Source organism: Suricata suricatta, chromosome 3, assembly GCF_006229205.1.
Source record: "Suricata suricatta isolate VVHF042 chromosome 3, meerkat_22Aug2017_6uvM2_HiC, whole genome shotgun sequence".
NCBI classification, from domain to species: Eukaryota; Metazoa; Chordata; class Mammalia; order Carnivora; family Herpestidae; genus Suricata; species Suricata suricatta.
Window position 1 is genome coordinate 161,933,085 of NC_043702.1, and position 23,164 is coordinate 161,956,248.

General features: G+C 36.4%; 1 protein-coding gene across 2 annotated transcripts in view; it reads left to right on the plus strand.

The window, feature by feature from the left end:
* The window catches only part of SPATA17 (spermatogenesis associated 17), a 179,400-nt gene that overhangs the window by 72,065 nt on the left and 84,171 nt on the right, over positions 1 to 23,164 (plus strand). For both annotated transcript variants that reach the window (XM_029935652.1, XM_029935653.1), the window contains exon 6: positions 1,638 to 1,761. In XM_029935652.1, coding sequence (XP_029791512.1) covers positions 1,638 to 1,761 — 124 coding nt within the window. The remainder of the gene's footprint in view (positions 1 to 1,637; positions 1,762 to 23,164) is intronic.

Genomic DNA, 23,164 nt, shown 5'->3' on the forward strand with positions numbered 1-23,164 from the left:
ATGAAAATTAATAATGTATTTAGCTTATTATGTAACATGTGATTGTTATTTTTCTTGGTTAAAAAAAATTCTCATTTATTCGATTATAACTGCCTTGAAATTTGTACCTTAAGGACAAAGAAAGGTCACCAATCCTTCTAACTCCTGGTTCTTTGTCAAAAATGGACACAGTTAATGAGGTTTGTTTGGTACAGAACAAATTCTCAGACACAGATAGAGATCCTTTCAATGGAAACAAATTTGTTTGGCTTTACCAGGTTACGTAGCGATTAATAATAGGCTTGAGATGCAGGTCAGAAAGGTCACTGTCCCAGCTTGCCAGCACAATCTAAATGTGCTGCTAGCCCAGTTCCGGAGGCGCAGAAGCCCCCAAAATACTATGCGTAAAGTAAAACAGGCTATTTTCTGACTCCTTTTTTTCATATTAATAAGCAATTTTCAAGAGAAGGGTTGCAAAATGAGGGCCATGCCACTCCAAGTAATTCACTTATTTTGCAATTTAATCTTATGTTGAAAAAAATCGCTGTGCTGCAGTGGTGGAGCCTGGTGATTTTTAACCGTCAGTGTGTTTCATAAGTAACCTTGTACGAAGTATTGTATTAGCGGCCCTTTAACAGAAAATCGCAACAAAAATGTTTCTAGACACTGAAGTAGAAATGAGAATCGTTTCTTTTTAATTTTTTTATTTCTGGAACCTTTCCCCCTAGTCTCCGTTGACATCCTTAAGATAGATGTTTAGATGATTTACTTAAAATTTTACTTCAAGAACTGGATACTAAGTTATATGTCTACTTTTTAAAAAGAATAAAGTGCAATTTCAAAATATTGTTTTTTAACATGACCGCTTAAATATGTTGCATGACAAAAGAGGCTTTATTTGTTTCCATATTTGATAATATCTTCATCTGTTTATCAGGTGTTTTTCACATAGTGTGTTTGAAAAGTTTATTTTTTGTTTAAATGTCTTAGATATGCATACACACAAATGATGCAATTTTCATTATTGTAATGGAATTTATTATATCTGGAGAGCCATGAACTCACTCACTAATTTAACTTTTATTTTAATTATCCATATAATTGAACAAAATAGCTTTTCAAGTACAGGATAGTAGATGTAATCATGTTGATATTTGAACTGTTACCTGCAGTAAACTTACAGTAAATTTAGTTTATGTATAAATCATGCTTTCAGAATTAACCCATTAGTATACAAATTCAATAACCAGAGATCTATAAATACAGAATCAAAATTTAAAGGAAATCAGTAGCTCAGATGTTTACTTGGGATATTTAGGTTAAGTCCAAAATAGTTCATCTTCAACCAAAGAAAGTGATAACATAGTCGCTCACTTGCTTTGCATTTGATATCTTTCCTCAGCCATTGAATTAATTATACCATTATAACAAGATATTTGATTTAAAAAATTTAACCACCGAGAAATCACTTTTAAATGCTTTTTAAAGATCGAGGAGACTCAGGGGAACGTGCAGGTCAGAATAGATGACGCCACTGATTTTGACAGATGTGAGTGATGGGAGCCCGTCAAAAAACTCCCTTGATTATCACCGGTGGAAGAATGAAAACGTTGGCAGATTTTTAGTATCACAAATAACTGCGGATTGTTTTGATGCAGGGAGGCGCTGGAGGAGTTTGCAGAGATGAAAGAAAGAGAAGACAAGAAGGCCGACCTCGAAAGGAAAGAGAAGAAAAAAGGTTACGAAGCGCGAAAGATGCATTACCTCCTCAGCACGAAGCAGGTTGGTAGACCTGTCCCTGACAGCCCCCGTAAACCACTTGGGCCCTTAGCCTGACAGAGATAAAGTAGCGGGCTGAATGGGACATGACTTGTTGAAAAGATATCACAAAGACACTACTTCGAGTTCAATTTCGTGCTTCTGTGTAGGTGCGCGCGGGCTCCATGACTAGTCTGTGACAGCCGCCGGGACGCGGGCACAGAGGTCCCGGTCTGCAGCGCGACCTGTCACTGTGATGACACAGCACCGGGGGCACAACCTCGCTTTTAAAACCCATTCTGAGTGGCTGGCTGTTGTTTAGCGAATTGGTCAAGAACCGAGAAGTTATTAAACCGAGGTAGCTTTCCTGTTTTCTTTTTTAACTGGAGCTGATGTTGAGATTCGAAGCATTCTTGCACCGTTTCTAAATGTGGATGCAAGTTTTCAAGTAAAGCTTTGAACAAAACTGCTTCAGCAGTTACATCATCATAGTGAGATTCAAATGTGGAATTTGGAATTCTTAGAATTATTTTCTTATGAAGGGCAAAATTGTATTGCCGCAGATCTCATCCTAGTTGCTAGGAAAAAATATATATCGCATGTAGAATATTCTACTCACAAAGAAGAGTGGTTAAAAAAACAACACAGGAATTTTGGGGGTTCAGATGTTTTGTTCCTTGAGCTTTAGGCAGGAAACCGGCAATCTGTGGGGTTTTATTTCTTCTCATAGACTGTCAGGTGCAGTCTCATGTTCTGAGAGTCACACAGAGTCACACAGTCTAATGCCTCAGACATGGGCAGGTCAAGTCCATGGTGCAGGCTGGTGGAGGGTGTTATCTGAGACTGAACGTCATGCTTCGAAGCATCCAAATTCAGAAGCATTAAGTCCAGGGTCACCTGGGTGGCTAAGTCTGGGCGTCTGACTTCGGTTCAGATCATGATCTCACCATTTGTGAGTTTGAGCCCCCCATCAGGCTCTGTGCTGACAGCTCAGAGCCTGGAGCCTGCTTCAGATTTTGTGTCTCCTTCTCTCTCTGCCCCTCCCCCACTTGAGCGCACGTGCGCACTCTCTCTCTCAAAAATAAACATAAGAAAAACCACATTAAGTCCTGGACTGGCCATGTACATTCAGAACAGAGAACTGCACTTCTAGCCTCCATCTGGTAGTCTAACTAGAGGTACTTTTCAGTAATGATGACTATCTTTATATTTACTTCGATTTGTGTAGCTGAGGTATCTTTATTTAACAGTGAAGAAAACTGAAACTGGGAGACGATGTGACTGGTTTATAGGCACAAAACGAGTAGTAATAGGTCTGGTACTCAAACAGGTCATAGAGTCTAAATACTTAGGCAATAAAGATAATTAAAAAATAAAAAGTCAAGGTATTTTCAGTTTTGATTATAAATCCATAACAATGAAAAATTTTATCTGTATGATTGGTAGACTGCATTGTTTTAAATGTAGACTCACAAATCGCGAATTTTTTTTAACTTTAGTTATTAGTAATTTCAATATTGATAAAACTAAAGGAGTTATAAATATATACTTTAATTCTTGAAACCTGATAACTATTGGGTACAGTTGTTTACTTTGGTAACCCTGAACCCTCTTTATGTTTTGAATCTATCTTAATCTGAGGTCTAGTTGTGTTGTTTATACTTACAATGGGTAGTGTAATAGCAAAAATAATTTTTTAAACGGTGAAATCAGATTTAATGGAAACATTTGTTAATTCTCTTTTATCTAGGATTATTTAGATATTGAGTACATAGTGGAATATTTTACAAAGTCCATAAAGACTTAGTTGTTTACTAACAAAAATAATATAGCAAATATCCCAGAAGTACTTACCATGTGCCAGAGAGTATGGTTGATACTTAACATGCATTATTTCGTTAACTATTTTGATTTCATTTCACTTTAAACATTTTTTTGTTTTTGTTTTTCATTTATTTTTGAGAGACAGAGAGAGACAGCCTGAGCAGGGGAGGGTCAGAGAGAGAGAGGGAGACACAGAATCTGAAGCAGACTCCAGGCTCTGAGCTAGCTGTCAGCACAGAGCCCGACATGGGACTCGAACCCACGAACCATGAGATCATGACCTGAGCTGAAGCCAGAGACCCAACCGACTGAGCCACCCAGGCGCCCCTCCTTTCACTTTTAAAATTAAACGCCTGGTTTAAGAAATTATTTCACAAACTTGACCATGTGACTTGACTCCTGGGCCTTAATGAATTTTTACTATTACTATTATGTTTTAAGTATGTTTATGTTGATAATTGCAAACTGTCATTGCTCTAGACCATTTTTCTTCTTGATTATACCTGTGGAGTAATGGTAATCGCTACATGTATAAACATTAGTTTAGTGATCCCTTGTCTCCAGAAATCGTAGCATCCAATAGAATGATTTTTTTTTTCAGGCACTATGGTACCGTAGAAAGAATATAGGTATTGACATCAGGCTCCAAGCTCTCCCACTTAGGGTATCAGGAGATTACCTGGAATTGTCTGTTTCACTCTGCACTTTGAAAGAGCATTATGAGGACTGAATGTAACATATTTAAAATACTACCTGGTAAATGATAACGATCATATTATTAGAATTTAACCTATGAAGAATAAACAAAGCATCTACACTTTGATTTTCTTCTGTCTTCCTAGCTGCGGGAAACATTCCTGTTCTCATTTCTTTGCTTTGCTTTCCTTTAGTTATTAATAAAAATTAGTTAGAAATATTTATAATGATCTTCCCCCAACATCCTCTTCCCGCATCGTACATCGTAACCTAAACAGAGATATGCAATGCTAACATTAATAAATATATTGAATATAAACCTGAACTTTAGTTCATCAGTTATTTCAAGTAACATATTTTTGAGTATCTATAAAATATCTAAGACATATAAATGTATACTGTAGGATTCCTACCCACGAGGAGTATTCACATTGATTTCAGTCTAATGCCAAGCAACTTTTTTACTAGAAAGAAATTGACATGATTCACTTACAGCTTATATAGGTAGTCTTATTGAAATTAACAACCATTTGTATTTACGACTCTGCTGATTCCATGAATTAACAAAACTCTTACTTTTCCTAAACTAAGGAAGGCTTAGAGAATGAAAGGCACACATTTCAATGTAAGTATTATTACTGATTTTCTCAGCATTACTTGGCTATTGGGGAGAAATTAAGCTGCGAATTTTAAAGCATCTTTGAGATGTTTCTGGCTTAATTGCATTGCTTACTTTGAGTTTTGATTTCAAATTGTATTAAATTCACATTTAAGCACAAAATAAAAGCCAAATATGAATTGAGTATTTTTAAATGCTTGTGTTAGTATTAACTGTTAATTTGTGCAGTTGTTTGAAAATTTACTGAATAAATATTCAAGTGTAAATAATTTTTAGAAGAAGTGTATCAGGACAGGAAAAGTTGTGATGATGTATTTAAAAGGAATAATGCTAGTCACCTTTTTAGAACTATTTTATTAGTTATTTCAATAATTTAGGAGTGATTTATAATGATATATAATGACAGTTTATAGAATGCTAATTTTCATGTTAAATTTTCAGAGTTCTAATATAGCTTCATTTAGATCAGTAAAAATAAAACATTAATTCAAAGAATGCATTAGAAAAGGTAAGGCATTTTCTAAGCCAATGTTGTATTTGTGAATTCATATATGGATAATAAATGAAGTCATGTGTTATTTAATGTATTAATAGTTTTGGGGACTATTATGCTGATAACCTAGTTTCAAAGTCAATGTTAGTATAAATCTAATGCATATCTTAAAATAGTTTTAAAATCTATCTTCATCTTTACTGATATTAAGTATCTCATCTTTATGCAGGCAAATGTTAGCACTAATAGGAATTACACAAGTAAATAACTAATATTGCAATGAGTGGATTAATAGACCCCTCAGGGTTTTATTAATTAAAAAGTTCAAGTCATATTAAAGCACCTTTTGTATATGTTTATTTCAATCAGAAAGCTGAGCATGGTAACTTATTTGCATAAATAATCAATCACCATTTACTAGTAGTAATAAGGTTAATTTGTTGCTACAGACATAATAGGATTAGTCAATTATGTTTCCCCGAAAATACTATTTGTTATGCACCCCATCACCTATAAAACGGGATTGGGCTTAGCACCCTTATTAAATGAACACACCAAAAAAATCTTTGTCCCTGTAAAAGTTTTATAAAAAGAAAGCTAATTTTAGTTGATTTGAATAAGTAAAATGCAGACACTGCTTCCATTTGTAAATTTAATTCATCTTTCTGCAAAGATTGATTATTTAATAAAGTTATTTATTTTGATTCAGTAAGCAGTCAGACTGAATCTAACACATCCAGGACATATTTCCTTTGAAGAAAATCTCATTTGCAGATTCGTTTTATTCCAAATAAACTGACTTTCATTCCCTGTCCTTGTTCTTGGGTAATAAATTATGTTGTCTGCTCCACCTACTGGTAGGTACATGCAAAGGCCTATTGTTGGATTCATTAGAAGGTTCTGCTTCCAAAAGGTTGCCAGAATTTTTACAGATCCTGCTGGAGAACATCAGAGTTACAGATACAAACAGAAAACTCAAGATCCATATCATAAATAGTTAATGTTTCAAAAGATAGGTTCTTACATAAAATTATATATGTTGTTCCCTAATCAGTGAAAAATAAAACCCTGTTTTTTATTTCAACATGCCAAATCAAATGGAAAGGTACAAAATATATTAATAACTAAGTATATTATAACTATATCTGTTTTTATAGAGTGGCTTTTCATAGTTTATACATATTCAAGTTAAAACAAATCTTTATTAAATAGAATTTGTACACCTTTTACAGAAGTAATTTTTATGTCATCGTTTATATAGTAGGTTATCAATGTTTTTTCTTTAATGGCTAGTGGAACTTTTTAAATAGACACCAAGGTAATGATTTTGTTACTTAGGATTCTTTAAAAAGACCCCATTCTCCAATGGATATTAATAAAACATTATCTTTAATTACTTTATTTTTTGAGAGAAATGCTTTCAGCAGTTTATCAAAATTTTATCAAATCACGTGTACGCAGAAGGAAAATAGCTTAATTTTAACAACATAATGTAACAAAAATTAATTGATACCCTGTTGATACGGATAACGTTTTGGTATGGATAGCATGTTTATAACACAAATCTTCTTAGGTGAAAAAGAATGCTAAGTTAAGTAATGCAGTAAGTATTCCATGTTATTTATTGCTCCGCCATCATAAACAGGGAGCTTCTGTGCCTTGCATGTATTAAGTTCTTAATATGTAATTGCTCACTTTAAAAACATGTTTATTTCTTTGCTTTGAGAGAGCACGAAAGGGGGGGGGCGGTGAAGAGAGATTGGTGGAGAGTGAGAATCCCAAGCAGAATCTGCACTGTCGGCCCCCCTGACACGGGCTTGATCTCATGAACTGTGAGATCATGCATGACCTGAGCCAAAATCAAGAATCAGACATTTAGCAGACTGAGCCACCGAGTGGCCCATAACTGCTCAGTTTTAATTTGAGGTGATGAAGTAACCGGAGAATGGCAGCCTACTGGTATATACCTGTGCACATGCACGTGTGTGTGTGAGACAGAGAGAGAGAGACAGAGAGAGAGACATGTGTCTTTGTGTACATAGTATATTTGGAAAGCGTCTTTGGAGAGCCTCCTCCTGAGACGTTTTCCTTATTCAGTGATAAACCGCAGCCGTGGCTGGGAAACCCCAGGGCCACGTTAGCCTGCACCGCCGTGACGACTCTCTGGAGTGCACTTTCACACTTTTGATCTTTATCTGAAAGCTACTTCTTTAACTTCGAAATATTAATTTTGCTCCTCTCTCATTTCTAGGTTGCACCTCCGCTTTCTCGTTTTCCCATCCTACCCCACCCCTCACCTCTGCATGTCCATGATATACTGCAAAAGGATGTATGCCTTGATATTTATGGCTGTTAACAGTATCCACTATATTGAGTATTACATTTATGATATTCATGGTCTGATGTAACCTGATTTGGGGCATTCACAGGATTCCTTGGTTCTGCTTTTTAGCTTTTTGTTTTCTTTATGTGCTTTTTTCTTTATTTATCCATATCAGTCTTTATTTTTAACAATGATTTAAACTATTCCTAGTCATCCAAATTTTTAAAACTCTTTGACTCCTTTTCCTTTATTTTGTGAAATCCCCAACTTCTTTCAATTTATTCTTCCTGGTATGTTTTAAATAAATCCCATCATGTCCATTTTCTGAACCCTGGGCAATGGTAACAATCTCTAAAGTGATTTTCTTTTTGTTCATTCTTTTATTCTTTGTCTCAGTATATTTGCCACCATCAGATAAATTTTGCTACCATAGTATTTTTTATGTCCTGTCTCTTTGCAGTTTAAAAACCTCCAAAGATAAGATTCTCTGTTGTCTATAGGATAAAATCCAAAGTTTTCAGCATAAGCCTATAAAACTCTGAGGAATCTGACTCTACCCTACCTATTTACCCTTCTCGTCCTTTTGTCCTCAGGATGAACATTTATAGTCTGACTCTGTACCCTAGAAACATTCATCATAAAGGTCTCTTTATGAGCTAAGTGGTTTCTTTGTCATATTCTGGAAATTCAGAAGCTTCTCTATTACCACCCCACCCTACCCCTCCAAAAAGTCAGCATCTCACATAATTTCCACCAACACTTTGATTTTGCCATGATTTTATCAATAAAGTTACATTTCTTTTCCCTTATTAAATTAAAATATTTCCAAAAAGGAGAGAGCTGTTCAGATGTCTTATTAGTATAGCTTGGTGAAAATAACTGTGGACAGGTTATCATAAGAGGTGGCAGGAAAAGCGTGTCCCAAGCCCTTAAGCATTTCCCGGAGTATGAAGACCAAGACGGGCATAAAGTTGCTAACAAAGGGATCTGGAGATGCTAAGGGACACGATGACTCCCATGGACTATCTGGGGAGAAAAAGATGGATTTGAGGCACTGAAAAGAAAATGAGGACATATGAAAGAAATTTAACAAGTCTGCCATTTTGCTTAGCATTACTGCTATTTAGTGTTCCTGGTTAATGAGTTCATTCTAGATACCTCTTGTTTCTTACCTACATCACACAGCATTCTCAGCAGTGAATTCTTAATTCTTAAATCATTCACCCTCTAGTTTTGATATATCCCTATTGGAGTTGAAAAGGTCTCACAGTAAAACTGAGAATTATGGAAGTAGCCAGTAGTAGATTCATAAGTCTTCCACGAAGGATCCAATTTTTGTTTTTCCCAACTTCCCAGGTGTTTGTATGTTTCCACAGAGAAAAATATAAAAAAAGAAACTCACACTGACAGCACACAGGACCCTTTATTGGAATATACTAGAGCAGCATGGGGTCTTTAGAGATTACTTTTCTAGCTCTTTCTGTTAACAGATTAAAGAAAGTAGGTCTATAAGATGAAGCAACTTGCTCAAGATTAGGGAACTAGTTTATTTGAACTCGGATGTGGGGCATCCTCAGTGCAGTACAGCCACAGAGAAAATCCGAGTTAGTGGATCTACATATGCGTGCATGTGACTCACCTAAGTACACTCTACTTGGGGGGGGCCTCTACCCTAGCTTTATGACTGTCTCCATATCCTTGGAAACACTAGCATTCTGAGTATATCCTCCTCCTTGTTACCCTCAACTCATTGCACTCTCTTTTTACCCTTTCTCTGACATGTCTTAGTACTTAGAAGAAAATTGATTTGAATGAGTTCCGTGGACAAAGAGAAAAGCTAGGGCCTGCATATAAAAGGTTGAAAGAAGCCAGCTGGAATGTAAGGTGGATTTCTCTGGTGCCTTTCTATGAACAGCTCAAAGCACTTTTATTATATTTATCCCCACGATATTCTATAACGTGACAATTATCTTTCTGGTGACTAAAAGACTACTGTTTCATAATCATTTTTCCTCTAGACGCTTGGCAGATTAATTCTTTCAAGAAGACTACATAGTGAATAAAGATCTGACCTACGATCTTTGGGTCCATAGTTTAAGAGGCAGGTCCTCAAGTTTGGCCATTTGCTCTTGGTCCCAAGCGAACTGTCCACATCACAAAACCATCACATAATTTGTTGCTATTGGCAGGTCTCTGTTCAGGAAAGGCCAAGGACTGAACTAGCATGGCGAATGAACTAGCTATTAACTTTTACATTTTATTTCCTCCCTCTTTAACATTATCGTTTTTATTATCCTGTAATATATGAAAGAGATAAAATTATTGTCCATTGTCAGTACTCTTTGAAGAGACAAAGTGAAGTGGTTAAAAAAAAAAATAAAGCGTGTGTCCCCAAATAAGTGTGCGTCCCCGCTCTTCTCTCTGCCACCATTCAGCCACTGTGTGTCTGAGAAACGGAGGCAAAAACAAAATAAAAACTAATGTAAAGTGAGACCCCTCAGATAGAAAAGCACCTTTGCTACTTTTCTCATATGTAGTTTCCTCTTCAGTGTGCTGCATTCTAAAACTCACTTCAAAAAATATTCTTTAGCAAGACACCATTCCGCCTCTCCTGTGTATGCGACCGGGGGCAGATTCATATGCTAGGGGGCTTGAATCTTATAAGATGTTGGGCTCTACCTTCCAAAAGAAAGTGTACAAAGTTACAAAACACAACAAGATGAATGTTTTTATTGATGAGCACGAAATCATTCCAAGCCACGTTTCAAATTTTAGCATCTGAGTATACCATAATCTGAATATAGCAGTAGTTGAATGAATTGCTTGATAGCTCTCTAATAATTGTCACCATATTTTGGTTTCCTACTCTTTGCTGCTTTATTTGACAGTTAACTTTGTTATATTTTCTACAGTGAGTAAAGGAAGTTTATTCACTCCCTTTTGCAAGAGCATTGATCTAAATTTTTCATTACTATAGGAAAGGTAAATGATGTGTTTCTATTTGCATATGCTGCACTATTGAATATATATATTTAAATGTTTACTTATTTATTTGAGAGAGAGAGAGAGCAAGTTGGGGAGGTGCAGAGAGAGAAAGAGAGTAAAAAAATCTCAGGCATTGTCCACACTGTCAGCACAGAGCACAATGAGGGGCTTGAAACCGACAAACAGTGAGATTATGACCTGAATTAAAATCAAGAATAGGACACTTAACCAACTGAGCTACCCATGGGCCTCTACTGAGTATATTTTTGAAAGGAGAGATCTTCTGTGTGGTATAGGAAATGATGAGAATCAAATTCTCCATTTGAGAAAACCCCACTTCTTTCCCACTAATCACATACTTTTGTTCTAGATCTTCATTCTTTCTTTCCTACCTTCCCTTCCTCCCTCCCTCTCTCCCTTCCTGCTTTCCTTCCTTCCTTCCTTCCTTCCTTCCTTCCTTCCTTCCTTCCTTCCTTCCTTCCTTCCTTCCTTCCTTCCTTCCTTTCTCCCTTCCTCTTTCCTCTCTTCCTTCCTTTATGCTGTTATTATTGTTGTTTTATCTGTTTTTTTGTTTCAAGCTTAAATTCTAGTTAGTTACTGCCTAGTATAATATTGGTTTCAGGACTAGAATTTAGTAATTCATCACTTACAGATAACACCCAGTGCTCATCCCAACAAGTACCCTCATTAATGCCTGTCACCCATTTAGCCCATGTCCTGTCCCCCTCTTCCATCAACCCTCAGTTTTTCCTCCATAGTTAAGTGTATTATGGTTTGCCTCCCATTCTTTTCCCCATTCCCCTATGTTCATCTGTTTTGTTTCTTAAATTCCACATATGAGTGAAATCATATAGTATTTGTCTTTCTTTGGCTTACCTGCTTAATACATTCCAGGTCAACGCTAGAATTTGTTGTTGCAAATGGCAAGATTTCATTCTTTTTGATGGCTGAGTAATATTCCATTGCATATATATATGCCATGACTTCCGTATTCATTCATCAGTTGATGGCGATTTGGGCTCTTTCCACTATTTTGTCATTGCTGATAGCACTGTTAGGGTGTTTATACTGCCGCACAGCCTCTGGTTGTGATGCCGGGTGGGTCTTCCCGGTGGGTTCAGGAATATTCCTGAAAGCTATTCCTACACTGGGATTGCTAAAAAAAAAAAAAATAGTATACTTTGAAGTAACAGATAAACCATAAATATATCCAGTAAACCTAAATTAAATATATCCCCACCTTAGGTTTTTCCTTGCTCAGTCTGCAGCGTGTCCGTAGTCACTCTTGTGCTACCGAGGCCAGGCGTGATAGAGGATAAGTCATAGTATAAGAAACAGTGGAATTAACTTATACTTTACTTTCACAAATTTTACAACAAAACATAACAAGGTGAGCAGATTGCCAGGCTCCCTCCGTATGTCTTGGAAAGAGCCTCTGAAAATGAGGGACCCAGAAAGTAAGCTGGACCAATTTCACTGTTACTTCACCTCTATTTGGACTTTACTTTTGTACTGTGTTAAACTTGCTCAGATAAGTTTTAACTTTTATTTTAATTTCATTTCATATAACTAATCATCTGCCTATCAGATACCTAATCTAGCATTCAGACATCTCAAAGAACATTATTATTTTAGTCTTGCCCATAAAATTGAAGCACCTGATTTTCTTTAGTTCTATATTATGTTTTATTTTGGACATCAAACTCAGGGTCTGTTTATTTCCATCCAGGGATTGGGTAAATTTTTAATGTATTAGGTATGGAGTGGAGACCATTCTACTCCCATACCTGGGTATTAAAATCTAACCTATATATACACACCTATGTATATGTGTGTGTTATACACATACACAAATACAGATTTGTATAAAATTTCAAATCTGTAATAGAAAATTCAAAAGTCAGAAAAGAATTAGAAAAAATTTGTAACAAATATACTTCCCATTTCCTATTTTAATGTAAAATGTTCCTTTACTTTACCTTTTATACTCTAGCACATCATATTTTAAATTGTATGCAAACATTTTCCTCAGACACTTAACTGGTATATGCTTCCTTCTGTTGGTTTTATATCAAATTAATGTTGTCAGTAAATTATAATCAATTTTTTCAACTTCTTAATTGATTAGAAAATAGTGAGTTTTTTGTGGTTCCTTCTCCTATCACTAATTATAATACCAAGAAATATAAAACTTAGAAATACAAGGAAGTTATGCCATGGCTTTAACTAGATCTAATAAGGTTATAATAGTTTGGTAGATTTGAAGATTTACTCCTACTATTATTATGACTACTTTTCTATTTTTAAGAAATTTCAGGACTATTTTAGAATGAGACCAGTTGGAAGTTAGATGGTGTTATAGTGGATAAATAATGAAGAGGTAGATTTTTGTCCCTGTTTGTCAGCTTATGATTTATCATAGCTCTTCTGCAAGTCTAGAAGAATAACTTTATATAGATAACCCATGTTCTCCCTATAATCTCGATATTTAATTCACTCTTCTTATTGGAAAACTTTAGAAATATTTCAACTGAATATCTAGTAACCAAATTTTAAAATCTCAGACTTTGAGTCAATCCATCTTCTTTCTTCTCTTCTTCTTCCTTTAAACTTCTTTATGCCTCCTTCCCCAGCCCTGTACCCTACAGTCGAAAACACTCCTTTGTATTAAAACTAGGGACATAGGGAGAGGGTTTATATTTTCAAATGTTTTCTTAAAATGAATTCTTAACTAAGTCAATGGTCAAAATACTCAAACACTGACTAATGTAGCTCATTTGATCATTAATATCACTGTTAACAACATGAGTAATTCTTAACTTTTGAGTGTAAATTAAGATATAGTGCAACATAAGAAATCATCTATGACCTTGAGATTTTATAGTGTAAAGCAGGTAAATATTTTAAAAGACATAGGAAGTCTGTACCATATCTTATATCTTTATTATAATCACAAAAGAAGCATAACCAAAGAAGAAGTAAAATTGCTTACTCAAAAATATATATTAAAAATTAGTTTCGTTTTGGTGTGACAAATGTGACTAAGTATTTTAGTATAAAGTGGCAGATCTTCTGTTAATAGTCTTGTCAATTGGTGTTTCTATCTATTTTTGGATAGTTGGAAGTATTTCATTCAAAAAGGAGTTATGTTATCCATACAATATTGCAGCAGACAGTAAGATAAAAGGGGAGAAAATGGAAGAGAGGTTTGAAGAAGAGAGAAAAGAGAAAGAATTTGTTTTTAAATTTTAATCTGTTAATATCTCTTGGGCCTAAAATAAATAAACTGCGGGTCTCAGTAGCTAAAGGTTCTGACCTCTCTCAGTTTAGAGAAAAGTTACATTTTCAAGGTGCTTATATAATGTAAAGCATCCCTTAGTTTTAGCCCCTTTAACAAGTTGAATTTAAAATTTGTTCTCTTAAATTTATTCACCTTTATTTCCCATCTACTTTTAAATTAATACATGTATACATACATGTGCCCATAATTTTAGTTTTAATATCTCTTTGAAGTAAATTGTGAATCATTAAGATAATATAATTTTGTTGTACTCATATTTATTATTTATGCTTATGCTCTACATGCATAAGTTAATTTATGACCATCTGAATTAGTCTTAAATTCACATCATTAAAATGATTCAATTTACTTTACCTGATTTATTTATTTTTTTCTATAGCCATACCCAAAGCAGCTGTTGCGTCAACAATTACCCAAGTGCTGAAACTGTGGTAGGGCCTACCCTGGCCTCACCAGGCACAGCTGTTGCTCTTTGTCTCTCCATGTCTTAATGCAACACTTCCCACTGGCATTATGGTTACATCTACTTCCCTCTAAGGCAGGTGAATTCATGAAGGAGAGCAACTGTGTCACTTTAATATCCACAATTTCTAATAAGAGCATTTCTAGTAAGAGTCCTAATTTAGACTTACAATAAATTCACATTTAAAACAAGAAAGGCAGCTTTTATTTCAGTCCCAATTACTCACTAGTTCTTCTCTGAATTAAATAAAAACTATACATAAAACCATCATTTTGACATATGTAATAATTTTTAGTAACTGATGCCTATATTTGATAAAATATTTCATGTGTCTTTTCAATTTTTTAGTTGCCTATTTGTTTATTTTGAGAGAGAGCAAGCATGAGCAGGGGAGGGTCAGAGAGAGGGAGAGAGGGAACCCCAAGCAGGCTCCACACTGTTAGTGCACAGTTCTATGCAGGGCTCGATCCCATAAACTCTGAGATCATGTCCTGATCCAAAATTGAGTTAGATGCTCAATGCACTGGGCACCTAGGTGCCCCTTAGGTGGTTTTTAAAAGGGTAAATCGTATATTCAAAGACAAGGCAAAGAGGAAGCTAACTTTTAAAAAAACTTATGTCCCAAAATAAGTCAAGTTATATAACTAGAGAGGGTGAAGGTGAAATTCAAACTAAAATGTGGCTGTCTTCAAAACCATGCTTTCTCTTTATGAAAACCATGCTTTCTCTTTATGATATGGTTTTAAAAGGGCTGAGAAATGTCCTAGCTCAACATTATCTTCCTGGATGATGACTGCAATCATATCTTTAAATTTCTATTTATTTGAAAGTAACTACTAGACAATATATTCAGCATTATTAGGTTTTAATGGTTTGTGTGAATTAGCTTATCAGTTCCTTAAAGCATCAGGAGGTGGGAGGCGTGAGTCTAAGACGCAGGTCCCCTCACAGGAAGACAGGCAAGCCTTCATGGGCCCTCTGGATAGCTGCTGGGCAGTGTGCTTGGCTTGTTGGGAAAAGAACCATGAGGAAAGGAATAGGGTGAGTACTTACATCATCTAGTAAGTATTTTTGCCGTTGAGGCATCAGCTGAAATTCTGCCAACAACAGATGTCCTATTCAACACTACTAGACGTTGTTTTATGATCATATGATTTGAGATGAAGAGATATCTATAAAAATACAAATGGTTTTGACATCTCACTCTTGATCTAACTAGTGGTGTGTAGAGGTGAAGGTCAGTCAAGTTGAAGGAGTAGAAGAACCATGAGGCTGTGCTGTTGGGATGGGCCATGCATCTATGCATGAAATACCTAAAATGATCCCCGATCACACAATGGAAAGACTGAACTAGGTGCCAGTGGCTATCAAGAATATGGGCAAATGACCAGAGAGTCTGTGTATGATAATTGCAAAGAAGAAGAAAAGATTTCATATGTATATTTCAAGGTCAATGAGTACTGGTTTGAAAGTGACATTGTGAACTAAGAAAATGCAAATCTCTCGCTGGTTACTGTGATACAGGGGAGTTCTAAAATACTTTGTTCAGTGGGCCTGCAAAGGAAGTGGTTCTAGAGGCAAAGGAAGCTCCAATTATAATTAAAAGAAAAAATGTAGAGGATATATTTATTGAAAAGTTTGGGTGCAAAGAGAAGTTGGGAGAGGGGGAAAGGGTTTCACAGGACAAGGTTGAAAGGATTACAGTCAAGGGATCAGAATTGTTGGGAAAAGGAATAGGGTAGTTGAATATGAGTATACAAAAGAATATAAAGGAGAGCTGGGATTAATTTGGCAGACAATTTTTTTTTTTTTAGAGACGAGAGAGACAGCACAAGGAGGGGAGGGTCAGGGAGAGAGGGAGACACAGAATCCAAAGCAGGCTCTAGGCTCTGAGCTAGCTGTCAGCACAGAGCCTGATGCAGGGCTTGATCCCATTAACCATGATATCATGACCTGAGCTGAAACCAGATGCTCAACAGATTGAGCCACCCAGGCACCTCGAGAATTGTTTGAGCATGAGCATTTTGACCAAAAATCAAGTAGATTAATGTTTGATCCAATTATCTCTTATTGTAGAGAAATTTACATTGGTGTGCCTGTTTTTTATTTTCATCAACACAGTAATGAAATAATAGACTGAAAGTAATGTTAATGGGTTAAAAGGAGAAGGGAGATATTCCTTCCTCATATTTTTGAAATGAGGAATCAAATGTAAAAGCCCACATAAAAACCTGTGAAACAACCCAATAGTACACCCCAACAGCCAGAGACTAGACTTTATTCATTTTAGACCAGATCAGTTTTTTGATAAAAATATTGTGTCAGCCAACTTCCTTCGATGAAATCACTTTCCCTTTAATAACGTGTGTGGCTAAATTGTGTTACAGGGGCTTACAGTTTGAGTTGAGATAAAAGGCAACACAGTTGCGAAGCATTGTGTAATTTTCTGGGCTCCCTACCACCAAGGAGGTTAGGGCAAAATAAGAAAGCAAAAGATAACCCCAAAAAGATAAACATTTTTAAGGGTGACACAGAAAAGTGCAAAAATCCTAATCACTCAGCTCAAATATCACAAAGTGTCAGGTATAATCTGTGCCTAATAGGTACTAATTAATGATTTCCATACAGGAAGCCACAGGTCTACAGAACAAGACTGTGTGAGAGCACAGTAGTCTGAAAATGAGGTGGGCTTTGAGATCCGGTCACAAGATTGTAGCCAGAAGATTAAGGCGTAGCATTTCCCCATGAGGCAGTCAATCCTATACTTTTGATAAAACTTAAAATGGCTTCCTCCTGTTTGCTTAAGAAATCTTTCTTCAAAGACTCTTGGGAAATCAGTTTCTTACAGAGTCCCAGATAACACTGGGAATACAGTTTGACAAATGCTCCTTTCTATTAGTACATTTTCTTTAACAAAAGAAAGTTTTCAATTCTGTTGCCTGTTTCTGTAATGCTAAGTATTTTTCTTTTACCAACTAAATTGTTTTGAAATTCATCTTTTAAACCCAAACTATGAACTCATTTTTATTTTTATTTAACTTTAATATTTTCAATATTTATTTTTGAGAGAGAGAGAGAGCACGAGTGAGGGAGGGGCAGAGAGAAAGGGAAACACAGAATCCAAAGCAGGTTCCATGCTCTGAACTGTCAGCACAGAGTCTGATGCAGGGCTAGAACCCATGAACTGTGAGATCATGATCTGAGCCAAAGTGAAAATGCTCAACTGACTGAGCCAGCCAGGTACCTCTGAAATAATTTTTAAATGAAATCATGTGTAGAAGAACTGAGCAAGAGAAAATAGTAGGTTTCTGAGTGGGGAAATAGTATACCATGGAGGGTTTTGGATAGGTGGTGGTCATAAAAACATCCTTTACTACTTTTCTTAGGTTATTCAGACATTTCTTGTATATAAAATAAACCAGCGCAGAATGAGTAGAAATTCTGTGTTTGAGCCATCATGATAGGGAATTTTCAAATTTCTGTGGAATTGGGTGTCCACTTTCACTGCTCTACTCAAAAAAGCTTTAGAGAAGGTCACCCAGGAATTTCCTAATTTTAAATCCATCAGACATCTGGGAGATATGCACAAGGCTCTTCACACCTGAGATACTGAAACTTCCATTGGCCTTGAAGACCTTAAGGTCAGCTTTTTCTTCCACTCTTTTGTCATTTCTTCTCAGTCTTCTTCAATAATTCTTGTGTATCTTGTTTATTCTGATATTATATAGGACTCTTTATAGTTAATTCATATCAAAGTCATTTAAAGTTTCTATTCCTTTGCACATCGTTGTTATCCAGAAATGCCTTCCTTGATCTTACACACCAGGCACGTTCCTTGTCTTCCTTCACACGTTTCAAATACCAGTCATCCTAACCCCACAGAATAGTCTGTTCTCAGTATGGGTATATATCCATATCGATATGAATTTCAGTATCTTATAATTACTTATAAACTGTGAATTCTGTGGCTCAAATCAAAGCCAAATCTGGAAAGGGTGCCACGGTAGCCAGTTGAGGAGGGGAGGAGGCAAATGAAGCTGGGGTTTTTAGGACAAGTAGAAGCGGGGGTCTCTATGTGTTAGGAAAAGGGGCAGGCCAATTTTCCCAAGCAAGAAGATAAGCAACTTTCTTCCAGTCCTTGCAGGGATTAGTACAATAGTGACCTGCCATTTACAGAGAAAAAGATACAGGGATTGTTTAGTGGGAAAGATTTCCCAAAAAGTCTTTTACGTGGACTCTTCTCTCAGAAATTCTTTCAAAATGCAATATAGTTAAAGGGAAATCCTGGGTGGGTAAAAGAATGCCCTTTCAGTCCAAGATTTTTGAGTCATGATAATATTGCTATATTTTATAAGACTCAAATCAGTCTCTACTTCTTTTTCTTTCCTGACATCCAATGAATTGCGATGTGATTTGTGCCAGAAGAACACAGTTGGCTTCCGTGGAGGTCACCTGTCACCTTCTCATTACCATGCGAGTGGTGCCTTCTTCGTCCCCATGCTGTTCCACCTCTCCTGAGCTTGTGACACCGCTGACCTCCTTCACAGAACCGTCTTCTCCCTGGTGTCCTGCCTCTCCTCCCTCGCTGTTTGCTCTTCTGAGTGTCCTTCATGGGCTTTTCCTCGCCCACTCGTCTCTTGCCCGTGTGCACTCCTAAAAGCTTCCCCCTGAGTCCTCCACATGCTCTCCCTCAGTGACCCCATTCGTTTTCATACATTCAGCTAATTTTATTCAGAAAAGAGTTCCATTTGCTGACTCCAACCTCTTCCCCAAGTTACAGACCTACTCTTACAACTCTACATTGGACCTTTCAACTTGGATTTTGGAGAAACTCAATTCTAATAACTCCAAAACAGGTACTAATATCCCTGCCTGACTGTCTCTCTTTCCACCTTCTCTGTCTGGAATCTAAGCCCAAGCTGTTTCCCTAAGTCCACATTCTCTTATGTTCATCTTAATAAACATATTATCAATGTCTTCTGGTTCTGTTTCTGTAGAATGCTCCCTGTCTTTGCCATTCTTCTATTTCCACTGCTCTTGCTTCTTCCCTTTCCATAAACTGTCCACATTTCTCCAGACTGCTTGTCTATGTTTCTTATTCAGATAAACTTGGATTGATGGTCTACTCTGAGCCAGGTATTAAGATAGGCTACCAGTGAGGGTTCTCAATTCTGGCTGCACATCAGCTTTAAAACACAGAATTAAACCCAGATTGCTCCAAAGATTCTGGTTAGGTTGATCTAGGTTGGGGCTTGGACATCAGTATTTATCAAGTTCCCCAAATGGCTGTTCTATGTCACCGGATTTGAGAGCCACAAACTTAAGTTCCTAGAGGTTGAGAAAATGGACATGGTTCTTTCCCTGATGGAGCTTAAATTCTAGATAATTGGGGAGATAAACAAAAAAATAGTCACATATGTGTGTAATTAGAAGTTGTAAGTGCCAGGAAGGAAATGAGCAGAAGAAAGGACTTCGTTCAGAATTTACTCGAAAAATTTTTTAATTTTTTTCACATTTTTCTATTGTTGAGAAACAGAGACAGAACATGAGCATGGGAGGGGCAGAGAGATGGGAAACACAGGGACGGAAGCAGGCTCCAGGCTCTGAGCTGTCAGCAAAGGGCCTGATGTGGGGCTCAAACCCACAAGCGGTGAGATCATGAGCTGAGCCGAAGTTGGACAGTCAACCGACTGAGCCTCCCAGGCACCCCTAGAATTTGTTAGAATATTTAAATGCATTAAAAATACACATAGTTTTTAGGGGCTAAAATAATAGTTTAAATTATTGCTATGGCTTCCCTATAGAGGGTGTTAGGAGTTCAAAGCTGAGCAGATGGAGGACTCAATTTCAGTTTGAAGCACTTTGGTAAAGATATTAAGGTTGCTTGAATAAAGGTGGTGGTTGTGGGCCTATTGATTCATGATTGAATTTGGAGGTAGCATTAACAGACCTTGTTGCTGGGTTGGATAGAAGGGACGGGGAAGATCATGCCTCGTCAAAGGTGATTCTCAGGTGTTTGGCTGAAGATTCAGAGCTGATGGCAACATTTGCTTTTTTTTTTTTAAATAGACTTTGTTTTAGTGCAATATTAGGTTTACAGCAAAATTGGGCAGAAGGATGGAGATTTCCTATATTGCCCATGTCTGTAGCCATCTCTTAGTCTACATTTGCCTTTTCTAGAACATTTTATGGAAATGAAATTATATAATATGTGGTGTTGTATCTAATTCCTTTTATTTAGAATAATGTTTTTGAGATTCTTCCATGCTATAGCACATATTAGTATTTCATTTCTCCTTATTGTTGAATAGTGTTCTATTCTACAGATAACTACATTCAGTTAATTACTTAATCTGTTGATGAACATTTAGGTTGTTTCATTTCAATTTTGGCATCAGTGAATAATGTTCCTGTAAACATTTGCATGCAAGTCTTTGTGTGGGCATATTTTCCATCTCTCTCATACAGATTCCCAAGAATGGAATTGTGTTTTACACTAAGCATATGTGTAACTATTTTAAATAGGCTTTTTAAAATTTGAGCAGTTTTGGGTTCACAACAAATTTGGGCAGGAAGTTGCCATACACTCTCTATCCCCACACATCATTCATCAATACCCAAGGTTGATCATTTACATTAGGGTTCACCCTGGGTGGTATATTCAATTCTACTCTTGCATGGTTTCTAAAGAAAACTTGACTGTAATTCTTATCTTTGCTCCTTTGTAGGTAAGGTGCTTATCACCTCTGCATCTTATAAGACTTTGAATATGATATGCCTAGGTATATGTTTGCTTATGTGTTTGTTTGCCATTTATTTCAGTTGGTGTTTTCTGAGCTTCTTGGATCTGTGTTGAGGTATGATATTAATTTGGGAAAATGATATTGAATTGACCGAGTCATCAATACTTCAAAGCTGTCTTCTGCTCTTTCCTCTCGTCTTTCTTCTGGACATTCCCAATGTGTGCGTGTTACAGCTTGTGTAGTTGTCCTGCCTTTCTTGGATATTCTTGTTATATTTGTCTCAGACATTTTTTCTTTGCATTTTTATTTTGGAAGTTTCAGTTGATATATCCTCAAGTTCAAAGATTCCTTCCTCAGCCATGTTCTGTCTACAAACAAATCCACCAAAGCAGTCTTCATTTCTGTTACCATATTTTTGATCCCTGGCATTTTCTTTTTGATTCTTTCTTAGAATTTCCATGTCTCTTAGACTGTTTCTTAGAATTTTCATTGCCTACCTGTTCTTGTCTGCTAACTACTTCATCCACGAGATTCCTTAACATATTAATCATAATTATTTTAAATTTCTGTTCTGGTAATTCCAATATCCCTGCCGTATCTGATTCTAGTTCTGTCTCTTTGTATTGTGGTTTTCCCCGGTGTTTTCATGGAGTCTGTTTCTGTAGACTTCGTGCACTAGTAGGGCCTTTTTAATTAAGACTTCCTCCTGAATTTACCTTCTAAAGGAGAATGTGGAAACCAAAAGACTCCCATTTATGCAAAAAGTAAGTACAATTTGCAACCTTCTAGCATTGGGCCCCAATTTATCTTTATAACCTCATCTCTGACCATAGCTTCATGCTTCAACTGGCCAAAGTGATGTATGCTGAGCAATTGCTCTGTGTTTTCCCACAAATATGTCTGTCTTTATCTTTATCCTTCCCTTAGCCTGGAATGCCTTACTGCCCTTTTGGATTACCAAAATTCTACCCATCTTTAGAACAAAGTCAGATACTTTTTCCACAGAGTTTTCTAAAAGATAAATACCTTTCCTAATCTCTGGTGCCTACCTCTTCTACAATAGGAATTAGCGGATACTTATTACAGACTGGCTCTGTTATTGTCAATCACAAAATCGCTCTCCTAGCCCTCCCTCCGCCAGCACTGAGAATGACTTGATGGGACTGATCTCTTTTTATTCATCTATACCCACCTTAGATCCAATAAAGTGTTTCTAAGTTAGTAGCTGCTAAATATTTATTGAGTTGAATTAGTATATAGAGGATGGCATTTTATTTAAACTTCTTTGTCTTATTCAATATTTAATGAAAGGATTTTAATATATAATAACAATTAGGGTATCAAAATAATTTATAAATATCATTTGCTAAACTAATGAAGCCAACTACATCTGGGGTTTCCATTAAACATGACCCCACTCTGTACTTTGACTCAAAACATTTAAAAATTCTAGTTTTTAACTGAAGTAACGGAAGAGAAAACCATGTGTCATTAGTAGTTTTTTTTTTCCATATTGCTTTATATAGATAAGTTTTATATGAAATCTATTCTTGGTGAATACCAAATGTTCCTATGAAATTCTTATTCCGTCGGGGGTCCTGCGTCTGAGGGGTGACGTGACTATTGTCTGAAATGCATGTGGAGGCGTAACTGTTGTAGCTGAGAAACGGCCATGTTTCCTCTGAGTTCTCAGCAAGAGTAATTGAATGTAGAATATCTTACTAAACACTGGACTGTGACAGTGTGTTAACACTCTGAGTATCTCCTAACAGCGGGGCAATTATTTGCTGAGTGGGAATTTTATAAATCCCCCGGCACTAGTTTTGTCCTGATAATGATGATGAAGTGCGCTGGTCAGTGTTGATTCAGGGGAGTCCTTAGCCTTGCAAATACTCCATTCACAGATCTCAGGCCCACTTTTATTTTCCTACATATTAGAGATCTTTACTACTCTTCTGGGTTTGAGTAGAGTCTAATTTG